Raw genomic sequence first — 17,604 nt, forward strand, 5'->3', positions numbered from 1 at the left:
ACTAAACAGGTGGTCATACACCGCCACACAGCGCCCGCCGCGATGAAACGGAACGAGTACCGATCGTAACTTACACTGAGCCGCCAGGGTGCTGAACCAAAGATTATTAATGATCTGGACACCAGAGCACGGGAGCCTTTGATCCCGAGTTTCCCTCGGAGTCGGGAAGGTCTAAGGAGAGTTGGAGCTATGAAAGTGACGGTGTGTTTTGGAAGAACTCGGGTCGTGGTTCCGTGCGGAGATGGCAACATTAAAGTGCACTCGCTCGTCCAGCAGGCCGCGATGCGGTACAGGAGAGCGATCGCCAAGGTGAGATGCTGTTTCTCTGTATCATCTGATTGTGCTCTGGAAACATAGTTGCGCCGGTGAGGGCTGCAAATATGGCGGTGTCGAGACTGAGTAAGTGAGCGGGGGAAGGGATCGGGACAGTCCGGACACTTTAACTCCGGGAAAGAATGGTGTTATTCCCCAGGAAATAAAGCGTTTTGTGTTTTTATCCTGTTCTAGTGTACTGGACCTTCCTCTTTGTTCTTTATGTCCACAGCAGACTGCTGGAAGCCAGTGAGAAATGGGGCAAATGAAGTAATATAAGAGTGAGCGAAGTTTACTCCACGTTTGAAACGTTATTATTCTACTTTGGGACCCGTTAGAAATGACAGCATTTACTAGAATGCAATATCACGTACATTGACTTTTTGTTTGCATGGTAGCTTGCTGCAACTGAAGCATCCTTATGCTTTTTGTGATGAAAATATGCCTTGAACTTTTCTTATGTGTACGTGAGTCCTGCGCTTTGTTTGAGTGAGCTGATGAGAGCTGCTGCTGCTAGGCTAACAGTGATAATTGATATGTCCTCTACTCGTTTGGCACATTTAAACCGTGCATTTTCTACACATCTACAGAACGACGCGACAAAACCGGAACATCAACAAAGCTGTGCGTTTAGCGCGAGAGCTCACTGTCCGCACGCTTAGTTCCGGGCGTTCAGCGTCGTTGATTAGTTTCGTCGCGTCGCTAGCAGTGTATATGGGGCTCTAGAAGTGAGCTTGATACTTTTTTGCTAATTTTCAAAAGTTTCACTCATGAAAAAAATTAAGGACTTAAAGAAATGTCATTGCAACACTCTAGAAATGTCAGGCTTTTAGAAAATGCTGTTTTATATTCTACATACAGCGGGTCTACTTTCATGGGCGCTGCCATGCAAGTTAAGCGCAAACTCCGCCCCACAGCCAATTCTAGAGTTTTCATTGGTTTTAGCATTGTTGAAGGCATTCACAACTTTAAAACAAATGGTATGTTGCCTTCACGTGCTATCGGAAATTTCTCACTTATGAAGTCCTGATTACGAGCTTGTCGCATTCAAGTACTTTAATGTCGGAAAGGATAACCATTGGTTGACAATCATATAAACATTCACACATGCAGTTTGCTGACAATTCTGTAATTTCGGTCAAATACATGCTTATTTCACTGCTTATAAAACATACAATATGCTTCGAATGTAGTTCATATCTAGCCTATAAATACTTTAGCGACAAGACAAAAAGATGTAGTTGTGAGAACAGCATTGGCAGCAGCAATGGTTGTCCTCTCCACCATGTTTAAAGTTTATGACTCGGAAACTCCGCTATCAAAATTATTTCCGAATTTCCCAGTAGTAAATACGACTTGAGAGGCCGTTCACGTCCAATTTCCGATTAGGAAACTCGTATTTACGATAATTCTGATAGCACGTGAACGCAGCATTAATGCCTAACCTTAACCATGACATTAGTATAGCATTGGTAGCATAGATAGCATTAAGTGCCGTTCATGCTATAACCATGAAGTTTTAATAATCATTCTAATTCTAGGAGAGTATGGAAATCACAGCTAAAATGATAACAACACAGAGGAATGATATGGTAGGAATCACTTTCAGAATGTTTTTATTTCCCAGCTGAAAAACATTGACAGCCAATCAGAATCCAAATTTAAAGAGCTAAAGCAAACAGAACGTAATTGTACGTTGGTGTGAACAACACTATAGGCTTAGTTATTGTTATAGACAGTTAATGTTCTTGTTGTGAATGGGCCTTTACCGTTTTTCTGAACTAAATCCAAGATGATGGGTCATTCGTGATTCATTCGTTGTGTCTGTCAAGTGACAAATGAACGGAAAGCCTCAGGTGAACTAATCATTTGTGTTTCTGTTTTGCTGCCTATATAGTTTATAGTTTCTTAATTTGGAATATGATCAAATGAAAAATTTGAATGTTTGCAGGGAATTTAGTCATTGAAAATATTTTTACATTTTAACACCCTGCTTAAATCACTTCTAAATTACTTGAATTATGATTAATTTATTTTGAACTTGAGCATCTCTATCTTCTGATCTTCCCACTACAAATCCATGAAGTCTGAACTTTTGTCGACAGGTTATATTATATTAGCAGTAATAATACTTTTACAAAGCAAAAACGGATAAACAGGTTGGTTCAGGTTCTGAACATAAACCTGTTCAAACGGTGTCCCAGCATGAATCACCAACTCGCAAAAAATAATTGCGATTGCATCCAGATATATGTAGTATGAGATGAAAAAAAAAATAAATGTAATGTTAATAGTTGGGGCTGCTGTTTTGACCACCATTTGCACCAACAGATCTCCCAGAATACCTCAAAGTCTGGTTTGCACCAGGGAGAAATCAGCATTCAGGATCAGCACTTAGACTAATAGCGTTCAATACGCTGCTTTTACAGTTAAATGATCCGAGGCTCAGAGATTTTAGCTCGATGTATGAGTTAAGAGAGCAGGGGCGAGGGAGACAAAAGCATGTTTGTTCACATGAATAAATAATTTTCTCTTATTTAGTAGCATATGAGCAGAATTGTTTCTGTTTTCTCAGTGCTGGCCACCTGTGAGCGTGTGTGTGTGTGTAGTCGATGATTTATTGTTAAATGAAAGTTGTTGCCACTGTGTTTGCTCTTAAACAGAACATCTGTTAGTTTATATGTCTACGATGACAGCTGTTATTATGATGATATAGAGTTTTATCATGATGATATAGCGTTCCATTGTGATGGAGCAGTTATTATAATCATAATCATATATATATAGTGTTATTGTTATGGAAAATCTGATTTTATGGTGACGTTAAGGATGACCTAATGTAAGATTTGGCCAGTTTTGGGTCAGCTGACCCGATCGTTGATTGTAATCTTATCATGTTTATCTTACATTTGCTAATGTTGTATACCTAGACATATATAGATGCCCTATTCGGCCGCCATCTTGGAACGGTCAACTTGACGTCATTCACCATACTGTAGGTTCGCACAGAGCCGTTGGGTTTGCAGACCATCGGGTATGCAGGATTGTGGTATCTTTCGAATATTCAGTGATTACTGTGGTGAATGACATCAAGTTAACCGCTACAATATGGCGGATGGCTAACATAGAAACAGTCGCTAATGAGGCATCTACATATACATATCTATGGTTATACGTGTGTTGTCATGCTTTACAAATGTAGGCTACATAATTTAGTTTTCTATGTATTAAACATTTATTGCAAATGTTGCAAATTTTGTTAACTTAAATGTCACCAAGGATAAATTTATTTAGCTGGCTATGGAAGAGGTTTTGCCGAAATAGCAAAAATTTGAGAAAACATCAGAAGCATCATTTAGAATGGTTAGAAAATCATAAATCACTATGTTTGTAATGAGTCTGTAATGAGGTTACATAATTTAATTTTCAGCTGTTATAGCTAAACCGAATAAGTGGTCATTATTTATAATTGTTTCTATAAAATTGTTTATAGTATTGTTTATTTATAATTGTAATTAATAATGTATAAATTATAAATCATATATAACTTATAAATTACTTTTGTGAAATTTATATGAAAATCATATATATATTATAACAAGTAAGGGAAAAAATGATGGGGTTGGGTAAACTGCATGGAAAACAGAAAAAAAAAAGATTGGGTTAATTGGATTACTGTGGATTACTTGTAAATTATTGTGAGATTTTTATCAGTTGTTTGGACTCTCATTCTGACGGCACCCATTCACTATAGATGATCCACTGATGAGCAAGTGATGTAATGATATTGAGCCCTGCTTGTGAATTTTGGAGCTTTATTATAATAATAGCTAATATTATGCTGATTTGGAGTGCTGTTATTATGAGGATAAGTCAGTATGATGATTTGGTGTGTGTGTAGAGTGTTGTTGAGATGATGTAGCTTGTATTGTGATGGTGTGGAGTGTAGTTGAGAGAATGCTGCTGTTTTGACGTTGCTTTATTACAAGGAAGTGGAGTGTTGTTGTGATGTAGCTGATATGTTGATGTCCATTTGTAGTTTATATCGCAGGAAGTAGTGTGAATAATAAAGTACAGTGGGTGTCAGAGAGAGACAGAGAGACAAAGACAGACAGTGAAACAAGGATGGTGTTTGTGAATGTGTCCTTGGTTCTGTTACATTGTCACACGTTCCATTTGCTTTTCTCTTTCCCCCAAATACCTCTGCTACTCTTTAACTACATTCACACTCGCCTTTTTCTTTCTGCTCCCATTGCTTTTGTTCTCTTTCTAGGTTCTAGTCTTTCAGCTGCTCCGACTGTAGCTACTCTTTAGACCAAACACACAAACAGAGGTGTTCTGTGTGAGACTGTGAGGTTCGAATTTAGGGCTGATCTGTTGTCTGTAAGTTTTGTATTTTAATGAAAATGTATTCACCCTCAGGCCACCCAAGCTGTCGATGAGTTTGTTTCTTCATTGGAGCAGATTTGGAGAATTTGTTTTAGCATTGCTACACTGCATTGAATGGGTGCCGTCAGAATAAGAGTCCAAATATCTGATAAAAGCATCACAAGAAGAATCCACAAGTAATCCACACAACTTCAGTCCACGAATTAACATTTTGTGACAAGAAAACTGCGTGTTTGTCGGAAGCAAATCATTAAGGTGTTTTAACATCAAATTGTCACTTCTGGACAAAATGGATAGTGTCCTCTATCCATAATATTTCTTTCTCCAGTGAACATTTAGTGCATTTAGAGTGATCTTGCATATGAAATTCAGTCATCCCAGCTGATCATGCCTGGTTTGTTGCAGGGAGTCGACAGGTTTTCAGATGCATGTGTTCATGCCTATAGAACTGGATTCTGACTGTGTTTTTTGTATTCTAGTGACTGTTTTTTGTAATATTTCAGTCATATCTATTTTGTTTACATGCATCTTTATGCTAAAATCGGAGAAATGCATTGATAATAAGACAGAAATTGATGTAGGCAGAGGTAAGTAATGCATGTTTCCCTCAGTCTGTGGTTCATGCATAAGTGAGTTCAGGTCAGTGTGGGAAAAGTCTATAGATTGTTGTAATTACTGCTTAGCGTGTTTTTACTTTGATCAGAGGACCTTATAAGCTCCAAATGAACTTGATTCTCACCCTGTCTTACTGAGGGTGTCTGTATCTGTAATCTCTCAGTGATGTGATTGAGTTGATGGAGGGCTCAGCTGTCACACTGACACAGAACAAGAGTTACACAAGCCACTGAAATGTTTCAAATGCAGAAGCCTAAAAATGAGGGACCGTGTCTGATATAGATCCAATAAGGAATTGCTTTAAAAAGCAATTGCTTTTTCATGGTTGTTTCTGTGTTTTAAAAATGTCTGGGAGGAGCTTTGATTTGGGTAATTGTTGATTGGGTTTTATCTGTTACCCAAGATCATATCTAGATTTTAGTACAGTGAATAAATATGTGTATTTTGTATATAATATTGACTTGGCAGTTAAAATAAAAAGCATTGTTTATAGGTTACAGTTAGGGCCCTAAAAATGGAAAAAATAAAATCCATATGAAAGTTACTGAAGCACTGCTATATATATTCACCATGCTCAGCCAATTTAGTGTTGTACAGTCCAAAGAATGCCATCCACTTTAAAAAAAACAAAACAAAAAAACACCTCATAGTATGTCTCTTTCATTGGTGTAGCTCTATAACAGGTAACTCACTGAGGCATTGTTATCATGGGATTCTAGGTAATTCCCTATCCTGACAACTAGGCACTGTGCTCCAGGCCACCAGAGGTTTTGTTTTACTATAAAGCTTTTATTGTGTATATATAGTTATTGCTGTATAAAGAAATACAGAAACTCTTAGTGTAAGTATAACCTGTAAATGTGGTTTGGAAACATCTGTCAGTATGAATGTTGTGTATGTAATGACTGTACATAGGCAATCTTGAGTTTTTTTTTTTTTTTTTATTTGTGGGTCCCCATATTGCTACTGAATCCTAGATTTGCCCACAGGGAATGAAGCTGTTGGTGTACTAGAGGATACTTTGGAAAACGGTGTTAGTAAGTTTCTTGCAGAGACCCACAGCCTCTTGCTGAACTTTCATTGGAGAAACTCTCAGATAACCTTTTTTAGAAAACTCAATTCAGTCTCATTGGAAAAATGCGCTTGGGGCAAAACTGTCTGTGAAATATTACATTGCGTCTTGTACGTTTTGCAACATTTTCACAGTAAAACATTCAGTGAGTGGTGCTAAAAGTGTGTTAATTCTGGCAGCATTCTATTAAGTTGGTTCTTGTACATTTTGCGCTGGTTCAGACATTAAATATCTGGGTGAGCAGCACTACCCTAAACCTAACTGATAATATTATTAAAAGCAAATGTGAAATATAAATGCATTTGCTGAAGCTAGGGCTGTTGCGATAACCGCAATATCGCAATACCGCGCTATTGACGAGCATAACCGCAGAGGAATGCAGCAACCGCTATATTTCAGTGTTTTCTTTTTCGTAAAGTTACGCCCTTCTTGTTTTACACTTCGTGCATGTGTACTGAATATTAGTAATGATAACAATGTGTACCATGCTGATTTGCACAGAGGCTCAGTAAATTTGCACTTAACAAGCCTAAACGGACAGTGAATGAGAGAGAGATCGACTGATCGCGTGCGATTACCTGCGTCTGTCCTTCAGGCTGTCATGTATATTTGTGAAAACAGGTTGTCGTGTCCAAGGAAAGCGCAATCTGTCTTAGCATCGACGCTCTGCTGGTTAGCTGAGCCTTTAAAAGTGTCGCTCAAAGTTAAAATGATTTAAACAGCGTGTTTCATTTACAAATCTCTGAATGTGTAGTTGAATGAAGACTATCTCAAAGACAGTCTCTTGCCGCCACCTTGAGGCGTAACAATGAAACTGCACTGACTGACAGCCGTCTAGAACAGGGGTCCCCAACCTTGTTGGTTGATGTTGTTGTTGTGGATAGGGTCTTTAAAACAGCTCTATTCATTTATACTGTTATCAGCACAAGTAGAGTCGTCTCTCGTCTCTGAGAGAATATGCGCTGTTAATGCAGTGTTAGAAAACTCCGTCAGTTTTTTTTACTTTCACTTTCTGTATGACTGAAGAAAGTCATTAAGACGTTCACCGGCATAACTATTGCGCAAAGTTTGCACGTTGCTTGTGTGATATCCATTGGCTCACCTTCATGGTTTAAAACTACATGAATACATGAAAGAGGAATCAATTCGGTATGCCGCACTGTCTGAAACACGTACATTTGTGCGCGCTTGGTGTGTGCGGTACAGCGCAAGTAGCAATTGAGTTCTGTTTCGTTCTTCTTATGGTTTTAAATAGATTGAACGTGTAAATTGGCAAATTAATCTGCGAATCACATGCCGAACGGTGGGGTCTGGACCTGGTCCGTATATCACGGATCAACTGCGATCCGTTTAAGCCCTATGACAGATCAGAGCAATCTTTTATTTACTAATTTAATAATTATTTACTAATTAATTTAATTTAATCGCCAAATTGCTACTGTATATCAATCGCATACAACGAAAATAAAGAGTAATTAGAAAAATCATTTACGCACAATAAATAACAGAGCGTCATATCTATACACATTTTCCCCAGAACTTTCTCGCGACCCAGTAGGAATTCTTCCACGGCCCGGTAGTGGGTCGCGACCCGGTGGTTGGGGACCTCTGGTCTAGAACACGCAGGTGAAATATCAAGAGAAAAAGTATCTTTTCAGTCAGAATCGAGGATCAGAACTAACTGTATGTATATAGGCTAACAATATACTAATGATCTTATTGTCAGGTTTATGTTTTGTTATGTGGACCGTTATTTTGTCATTCTCTTCTGTTCACTTCACTTCCTGTTTCAACGCGATTTAGTTTCGGTTTGGTTGGTTCCTGAATATGACCTCCTTACATTGTAACACATACGCACACAGATTATATATATATATATATATGCGGTAATACCGCATACCGCGCTATTGAGCCACTCAAAATTACCGCAAGGGAAATTCCTTAACCGCGACAGCCCTAGCTGAAGCAACCATACCATCTCAGCTTGCTTCGAGTCTTTGAGCTCTTTGAACATGACTTGTTTTGCTAGGACTTATACTGAGTGCTCTGCATTGCAATTGCAATGCTGTACCAGGTGAGCTACCAAGCAAGTTTACTACTTCACAAAAGCCATACATATGGAGCTGCTTATGTAATGCAAACATCAAATTGTATTAGTTTACAAACCATGCACTGTGGAAACAGGGCATTGAGGTCGAAACATAGTATTGTGCAAGGACTTGTACAAAAATAAGTCTTTATTAATTAATAATCTGCCCTGTTAATCATAATGAATCATAATCAAAAAGGAATAAAAACTGTTGGGTTTTTTTTTTTTGCTATAATTTCAGCTGCAAACTGCAGTGAATTGTATATATATGGAAGTTCTGGGATTTTTTTTTTTCTGCACCAATTAAAAGTCTACACCAATTTTTGCAATGTAAAATGTTGTAAACCCCATAAAGCACCATTCAAATAACCAAATTAACCACTTTATTAACCACTTATATTAACCAAAACTATATTGCATGCCTTAAACACTGCAGACCACCACAAACACAGTGATGCCTGTAAGAAAACAGCATGAACTGGACATAACTGTGGTGTAAAGTTCTCTGTACTGCTGTGGGTCACACACTTCATTGGTTCAATACCTCTTAAAGCTACAGTAACACATTAAGATGGGCTGTGCAGACCCACGTGATTAAGTTGGTTAGTTGTCAAACATTCATTAAGTGTCTGTTTGAGTGTAAATATCAGACTGACCCTCCATCTTCTGTTTAGGAAACACACATAACATTGTATATATTCACATTCACATCTGTTTTTCTTCCAATAAGATAACCATGATTACTACTCTAACAAAAAATCTAATGCTATTTTTTGGAGGTGTACTATAGTAATATCATGATATTCCTATAAATACCATGGTGTGTATATAGCTATATACCTGTATGGTAATCACATGAATATGGCATTACCATTTTGCCTCATCACATGTATCATGTATCAGTACTTTTAAAGGTGTTGATGAACACCTTTTGGTGTTTGTAGATATGAAATAAAACCTTATTTAGTACGTTCATGAACATTTTTACTAGTTTTGACAGGTTTCACGTTTCTTTTGGGTATATTCAGAAATGTTGTCCCCAAAAGGGTAGTAAAACCTGCCCATACAAGTGAACACAATGTGTGTTTGTGTGTGTTTGTTTGTAGGTCGGTAAAGTGTTTATGCAAGTTGTTTATCAGGGTGCCAAGCTATTCTGAATAACATGAGATCCACAGAGGGGTATTTCAGGCTGCATGAATCTCATGAAGGACTTATTCCTCAGGCGACTGCTTTTAGCAGCACGGTTTTTGCATTTGTGTGAATCTCCTGCTGTGTGTGTGTGTGAGAGAGAGAGAGAGAGGGAGAGATGGAGGAATTGTGTCTTTATATGGTCGTGTCTGTAAGATCTCTGTCACGATATTTAAAACATCAGCACCAATGTCACTGGAATAGTCAAAGACGACAGCTTTCTGCTATAAGCAGCTGTGAGTGTGTGTATAAACATACAGGATTCAGTGTATATATGGGTGTTTCCTCAGCTGAGGGCACATTTATTTCCTGGGGGTTCATTTTTACTAAAACTAACGTGCTTCTTTTTAAGGTCACATTAACTTTCATCCTTTATATTGCTTCTTTTCAAATGCTTTTTATGTGTAGGTTTTATTGTACAAGTGGGGATGCACAATACATTCGTACCTCTGTCGGTTGCTTATTGTATTTTTAATTCTGCATCTTATTTTCTGTTTTTACATTTTTATACTGTAACTGCACATTATGATGTTGTGATGACTAAATTCATGTATAGCATTAAAGCAAGTCATTTTAGTTTTTAATTTAGACCAAATTTTGTAGTAATAATTTTTTGGCTCATCTGTTATCTGCCTTAACATGGAAATAATTATCAGTTTATGATTACTGGCAAGAAATGTTTTAGTGCATTCCTTTTATCTTCAGTCTCAAATACAAAAGTCCATTAAAAAATAGTTGCATTAAAAAAATTGATTATCTAAACAGAGTAAAATAAATTATTTTTAGATTTATTTTTGAAAATGATTTTACATTATGAATGTCCCAGTTTTGCTGTTAGTCACGTTTTATCAAAAAAGTGCTTCGTCAAAAATCTCAGTGAATAATAAATTAATTTGTCATATTTAGAAAAATGTAAATATAACACACAATTCTTATTTTGTAGGCTGCTTCTATAATACCTCTATGGTAGAGGTGTAACGGTTCACAAAATTCACGGTTTGGTTCAGTACGTTCGGTATGGGGGTATATTGGAAATATTTCTGTTTTAAACCATGAAGGCGAGCCAATGGATATCACACACTAGCAACGTGCAAACTTTGCCCAGGTGAACGTCTTAATCTCAGTCAATTCACTATATGCAGAAAGTGAGAGTAAAAACGTAATGACGGACCTTTCGGCATCTGACGCTGCATATTCTGTCAGAGATGACGAGAGACCAATCTACTTCAACATTATAACGCTATATAGCTAAATGTTTTCATTTATTCTCTTAATACTTCTCTTGTGGACATACATAGTGAAAAAAAAATGAGAAGAAACGTATTTCGTGTTAAACAGGTTGTTTTTGAAAGTCGGTGCTTGAAATAGGCTAAAGCTTTTTTATTTCATTTACTTTTATTGATGACTGCAGTGTTAATATTTTAATTGTAGGCCTATAATTCATTGTATAATAGACTTGTTTTAAAATACCCTTTTTTAAAACATTTTAATTGAGGAGTAGGCTAAATAGCCTAATCTTTTGTTATCCTCGCAGCACGTCAGTTATTTGGTAATTATTGCGGGGCAAATTAATTGTAATTTTAGTTTAATAATAAAAGTAACTTCATAATAATAATAAAAATAAGAATGTAACAGGCCTACATTAATTGGAAATGCCAAATATCTTAATATTGCCAACAACTGATGTTTTTGACAATATCTCTGGCTATCGTCGATACAAGATCATGCCTTTCGACGCACCCCAGCAAGGGGAGGTTATCACAGGGCAGACAGCACGTTGCCTGTTACGTCGTTTGGACTGCCTTGTTGAGCGCAGTGGCACTGAGAGCATTATATTTCACACACTTTAAGCTCTTTTATTTTCCAAATGTAATAGGACTAGTCCAACGAATCGAATCGTTCGGTTTGTAATGCCTCGTACCGAACGGTTCAATACGAATAAGTGTATCGTTACACCCCAACTTTATGGTGCTTTTGAGTCATTTTGAAGCTTGACATCCCCAGTCCTCATTCACTTAGAATAATTCACTTGGAGATTCTTTAAAAAAATTATATTTTGTGTTCCCTGAGAAAAAGTCATGCGTGTTTTGATCAACCTGAAGATGAGTAAATAATGACTGGTTTTACGAGGTTAACAGTCATTTTGGGAGTCTGTCCTTCTGCCTGCGGATCCAGCTGATGACAGATGAGTGCTAACGGACGTTCTATTTTTAACTCTTAGACGAGGCATTAATGGATGTGACTTAATTGAGTCTCAGTGAAATGAGTTTGACTCAGAGTGTGTGTGTGTGTGTGTGTGCGCACTTCATGGGGAAGAACCTCTCAGATGGAGAGTGAGTTTATGGGGTCAGTGTCGTCTGTTCTGAAACGCTGGACGTAGAAAGACAGAATGAAAGAAAATGCAGAAATCTGAAAACATCAGACAGCATTGTGTGTGCGTTATGTAAGAGTGCAGCTGTGCTACAGGGATTTGCTCTTCTGTGCTTGTGTACAGATACGCTTATGAAAGGGAGAGTGGAGCAAAGGTTCAGAGATTTTAGTGGTGAGATTTTAAGGGTGTTTTAAGCCTTGGTGTGAAGTTGGAATTAATTACTTTTTTTGTAGATTAACGGGATAGTTTGTGGGTAACCAAAGAGTTGCTGGTTCCTATTGTATGTAAAAATTGTATTGAAAAAAATACAATGAAAGTCAGTGGGGACCAGTAATGGTTTGGTTACCAACATTCTTCAAAATACTTTCTTTTGGGTGAACGATTGCTTTAATTTAATAATAATTGATTTTGTTTAATAATTTGCTCAGAAATGCCCCTAAATGATGATAATTAAGAAACATTTTGGAATATTATATTATATTTGCAATATTATTGAACTCAACTCACAAACTCAAGGTTATACTTATTCTGATGATGGGAAATACTTTATTACAGATTTTATGTACAGGTTGAGGGCATGAATAATTAAGTATTTTTGTCTTATTTTCTTTATGCTATTTAATTAATAAATTGACAGCCATAATCTCTTTATTTGAAGCCTTTTGACAATATTGAGTCTTTGTATTTATGCATTTAATTTTCCCCTCCGATCAGAGCATCTATTATTTCAGCCAAATAGCCATTGAAAGAGACTGTAGCTGAAAGCATGAAGAGATTCAGAATATTTTCTGTGATTTTATATTTTTGAAGACATGGTGTCCTCTAGCTGCTTGATTCACTTCTCAATTCTAATGTAATCACATCTCTTCTCAAATTAAATTCAAATCTTCTCTTTTTAAGTTTAATGTTTTCTTCCTGAATCAAATCTAGTCCAACCTGCGATTGAATTGAATCTCAGTCATATTGAATTTCTTACTTTTATTGAATCTTACCTTCTTAAATGGAATCACATCGTCTTGAATGAAATTGCATCACAAACTTATTCATAACTCTTCTTAAAGATGAACTATATTGTTTCTGCGCTAATAATGTCACCTAGAGGAATTACAAAAATAAAGCATATTTTTAAACAAACATTGCAACCGCTCCTTAAACTTAACACACCCTTATGATTATTCTATTTTATTACTTTTATCTGGGGCTTGACGGTGAAGAGCTAACGTGATTTTAGAAGAAACTAAAATGAATTTTGGCGTCTCGATTAAATCCAAAATATTTTGCCAAATTCCTTCATCTTATAAAACCACCACCAGTGTTTACCATTGTTTTATCCCATTCTCTGTGTGTGCGTTTTTTAGCCAGTGTTTGAATTTTGGTTTGCATTTCTGTAACCGAATTTGAATAAATTTGACCATTTAACACGTCAGCCGTGTTGCCAAACTGTCTGGCTCAGCCTGCTACAGTAGCCACGCCCCGCTATTGGTTGAGCTGGAAATAGATTGACCGATCTTAGCAAGCCTCTCTAAATGTTTTGTTGGTGCCTGGGAGGCTTTTGGGAGAGATAAACCCATGAAAGGCATACTTATTATGGATGTAACGATACACCACGAGCCGGTTGAAAATCGATAAAAATATGTGACGATTTAAATTGGTTGAGATGTTAAAGGGGTCATATGATGCGATTTTCAAGTTTTCCTTTCTCTTTGGAGTGTTACAGACTGTTCATGCATAGATAAGATCCCTGAAGTTGCAAAGACTAAAGTCTATATTCTTTATAAAAGTTAAGACTCGACCACGCCCCCCTAAAACGGCTCCTTCAAACACGCCCCCACATTTCTACGTCACGGTGTGGGGAGATTTGCAAAACACCGCCCAAATGTATACACAAAGAAAGAGGGTGGGACTTTTATTCTCATTGTAGTATTGTTGCTGCCGCCGACGCCATGCACTGGAGACGTTGTGTTTCGTTGTGAAAGCGAAACTACTTTGTTTGGGCTTCCAAAAGAGGACACAACTAGAAATCAGTGGTTAAGTTGCATTTACAGCACTGTTCCAGAACAGTTCAACCCAAATATTCGAGTGTGTGCAGCACATTTTACAGAGGACTATTTCCTGAACCTGAGAGAGTAGCCTACAATGCTGGCTTGCACAAAGGCTGTTTCTATAAAATGGGGCAATTCCAACTTTGCAAGCACAGTCTGGCGATTCTGACTCACAGCCTGTAAGTATGTTTTCATATTTAAAGAATTCGCCACTGACTATTCAAACGCGAGTTTTGAGCTGTGTAGAGTAGCGCTCGTTGTTTGCCGTTTCTCCGATCACAAATGCAGACATGGTAATATTTTGGCTGTTCCATAAGCGCCATCTGCTGTCAGAGAGCGAATTTGCATTCTTTTGCTTTTTTTCCAGATGTTTTATTTAGCGTAGTTTCACAAAACTAAAGTCAGACCATTCTGTTTTTGCTTTAAATTTTGAAATTATACAATCTAATTTAGATTAAAAACTGTGCACGCTGCATATATTGTCATTAAAATACAGTGGTTTCTTTATATAGAGAGATTTCTTTTATTTATGTTATTTATCTATTTGATTTTCTGTATGTTTTAAAATTTCAACTTAATTTTGTTATTTGACATATTTCAATTTCACAAAGAAAAGTGCAGCATTTTGTCCAAGCAATAATAAAATGACACTTTTTCGTGTTAAAAAAAATCGTATTGTGCATCGCATCGCATTGTGAGTTGAGTGAATCGTTACATCCTTAATTGATATGTTTTTTTGTCAAAATGTCACCTTTAAATTGAATCTCTTTTCAGAAGTGATTCGAATGAATCTTCTCCAGTCAAATTGTAAACTCTCTGTAAACATTCTGAACCAGCCTGTGAAAAACATGCCAATTTTCATGTTTCAAAATGTAGCAAACAACGATAAGAACACATTGCTTACTGTTGTTTGTCACATTTTGAAATATTTCAGATGCCCGCACGCCTCTTTAGAGTAAACACTCATTAAGCTGAACATGAGTGTGTGTGAGTTAGCACTGCGAAATGACTCTTATTTCCTGTATCCTGCAGAAAGAGAGCCAGTTTGTTGAAAAAAGAGGCTTCATAAAGACTCTTTCTCATGAAAACACTTTGCTCTCTGTTGGGGGAGACTGACGTTCCCTTGTTGGACTGCATGTTTGGGTTAGCGGACATGCGCTTTCTCTGATTTTAAGAAGCCTCATTAGCATCGGAAACGAGGGATTACATTATCAAAGCATTAATAAACATCACACATGTATACACCCACGCAAACACAGTTAGGATAGCAGCGCAAAGTAAGTTTGAATATCTGGTTGCTGTGTACATGTCTCTCCTCCTCGGCTGCTCAATAAGACATGGGCTCTCGTATCAAATACACACAATTGTCTTTGACAGCACAATCCTCTCAGCTTACACACGCGGGTCTTTCTGAGAGTGAACTTCTCACGTTACTGAACGCGTCCTCGTTTGGGATTATTTGTTTCTCAACTGAGAGGAAGAAAGGAATGACGAGGAGACAGAAAGGGACTTTAAGCTGGTCTGGTTTCTTTTGTGTGTGGAGAAAGACAGATTGTGATGGTTAGAGATGTGGAAGCATCACTTCTCTCTGCAGAAGAGACTCAGGGAGGAAAAGGGCTGGGCTAAGCAGGTAGAGTCAGCGCTGATTGGTTCATAGCTGTGGTACATTGTGACATCATGATTTGGCCTGCAAAATGAAGCAGTTACTTATTCATTATAGACTGTTTTGACTCGGTGATGAAACTCTATTTATGCTTTGATGGTTTTTAAATTCATTTATTAGAGTTGATTGGCATTTTTAAAAAATCCCTGAACTTTGGTGCATAAGACGTGTACCATTTATGTTTATGTTTTCTAAGCAGCTAAATGACCTCATAAAATCATATTTGGGGGTTCTTGTCTATATGCTTCGAGGTCAAGCAGATATGTATAAAAATGCTTAATATAAAAACACTTCCAGGAAAATAGAACAAAAACATTTCTGATTCATCCAGCACTATAAAGATTTTTGTCCAATAAATAGTATTCATATAAATGTATTCATTTCTATTGTTTTTAATTTATTGTATTAATTTTGATATTAATATTAGTATTGTTGGTATTATAATAATAATAATAATAATAATAATAATAATTAATGTAATAATTAATAAAATAATAGTTACTAATAATAATCATGGTAATGATTATCATTATTACTAGTTATACTATAATTATTATTATATCGTTATTTCTTTAAAATGTTACATTAAAAATGGTTTATTCAATTTATATTAAATATTATTATTATTATTATCATTGTTGTTATTAAAGAATCATGATTCTGTTAATAATAGGGTCTATGTTTAGGTCCCTGAATAAATATAATGATGATAATAATAATAATAATGATGATATATTATTTTTATAGTTTTTGTTGTTTGTTTTTTATACAGGTCCCTGTCTGGAAAGTGCATTTCAGTTTTGATTGAGAGATGTTGCTGTCCCATAGTTCGGTTCATATTCTCTCTGTGACTTTGACCTACAGTTGCTCTCTGTTGTCTGTGGCTATGCGCTGATCGTGTTTGTGTGTGTGTGTGTGTGAATGTGTGTACCTGGGATTTATCACGTTATGGGGACCAAATGTCCCCACAAGGATAGTAAAACCAGTAAATTTTGACCTTATGGGGACATTTTTTAGGTCCTCATGAGGAAATAAGCTTATAAACTTTATAGAAGTTTTTTGAAAATCTAAAAATGCAGAAAGTTTCCTGTAAGGGGTAGGTTTAGATGTAGGGTTGGTGTAGGGCAATAGAATATACGGTCTGTACAGTAGAAAAAACATTGAGCCTGTGGAATGTCTCCATAAAACACGGAAACACAACACGCCTGCGTGTGTGTGTGTGTGTGTGTGTTCTGTCTGTCTGGTGGGTGTTATGCTGAGTGGGAATGACCTGTGTGTGTGTGTGTGTGTGTGTGTGTGTGTTTGTCGTCCTGTCTGGGTGAAGGTCTAGATTCAGGTGCATTATCCTGATTAGTTAAACCCTCATTATGTGTGTGCTTTTCCTCATTGAGTAGAGTGTCCTAATGGAGTCCTGATGTGTGTGTGTGTGTGTGTGTGTGTGTTTGTGTGTGTGAGGTTCAGGGGTGTAGAAATACTTTCACTTAAGCTAAAGTCGAACATAAGTTTACCATGTTATCTCTGTGTGTCTCTCTCTCAGGGTGAAGAGTACTGGGTTCAGGTGTACCGGCTGGAACACGGTGATGGAGGAATTCTTGACCTGGATGATGTTCTGTGTGATGTGGCTGATGACAAAGACAGAGTGAGACATGCTTTCAAACACACACACACACACACACACACACACACACACACACTGCTAGCATTCTCTTCTAAAACGAGCAGCACTCCTGTGTGTTGCTTTAGTAGTATATATTTCAGTTACAGGTATCAGATGACTGTTGTCTCCCAATAACCATGACCTAATTTGAGGACGAACTCACGTACACACACACACACACACACACACACACACAATGCTCTGAA

At 37.0% G+C, this 17,604-nt stretch overlaps 1 protein-coding gene across 1 annotated transcript in view; it reads left to right on the forward strand.

The window, feature by feature from the left end:
• The window catches only part of pard3ab (par-3 family cell polarity regulator alpha, b), an 84,129-nt gene that overhangs the window by 98 nt on the left and 66,427 nt on the right, over positions 1 to 17,604 (forward strand). The window contains 2 exon segments of the mRNA XM_058794154.1: positions 1 to 309; positions 17,279 to 17,380. The exon segment at positions 1 to 309 is cut by the window's left edge and continues 98 nt beyond it. Coding sequence (XP_058650137.1) covers positions 190 to 309; positions 17,279 to 17,380 — 222 coding nt within the window. The 5' untranslated portion in view covers positions 1 to 189.

This window comes from Onychostoma macrolepis, chromosome 02 (assembly GCF_012432095.1).
Source record: "Onychostoma macrolepis isolate SWU-2019 chromosome 02, ASM1243209v1, whole genome shotgun sequence".
NCBI classification, from domain to species: domain Eukaryota; kingdom Metazoa; phylum Chordata; class Actinopteri; order Cypriniformes; family Cyprinidae; genus Onychostoma; species Onychostoma macrolepis.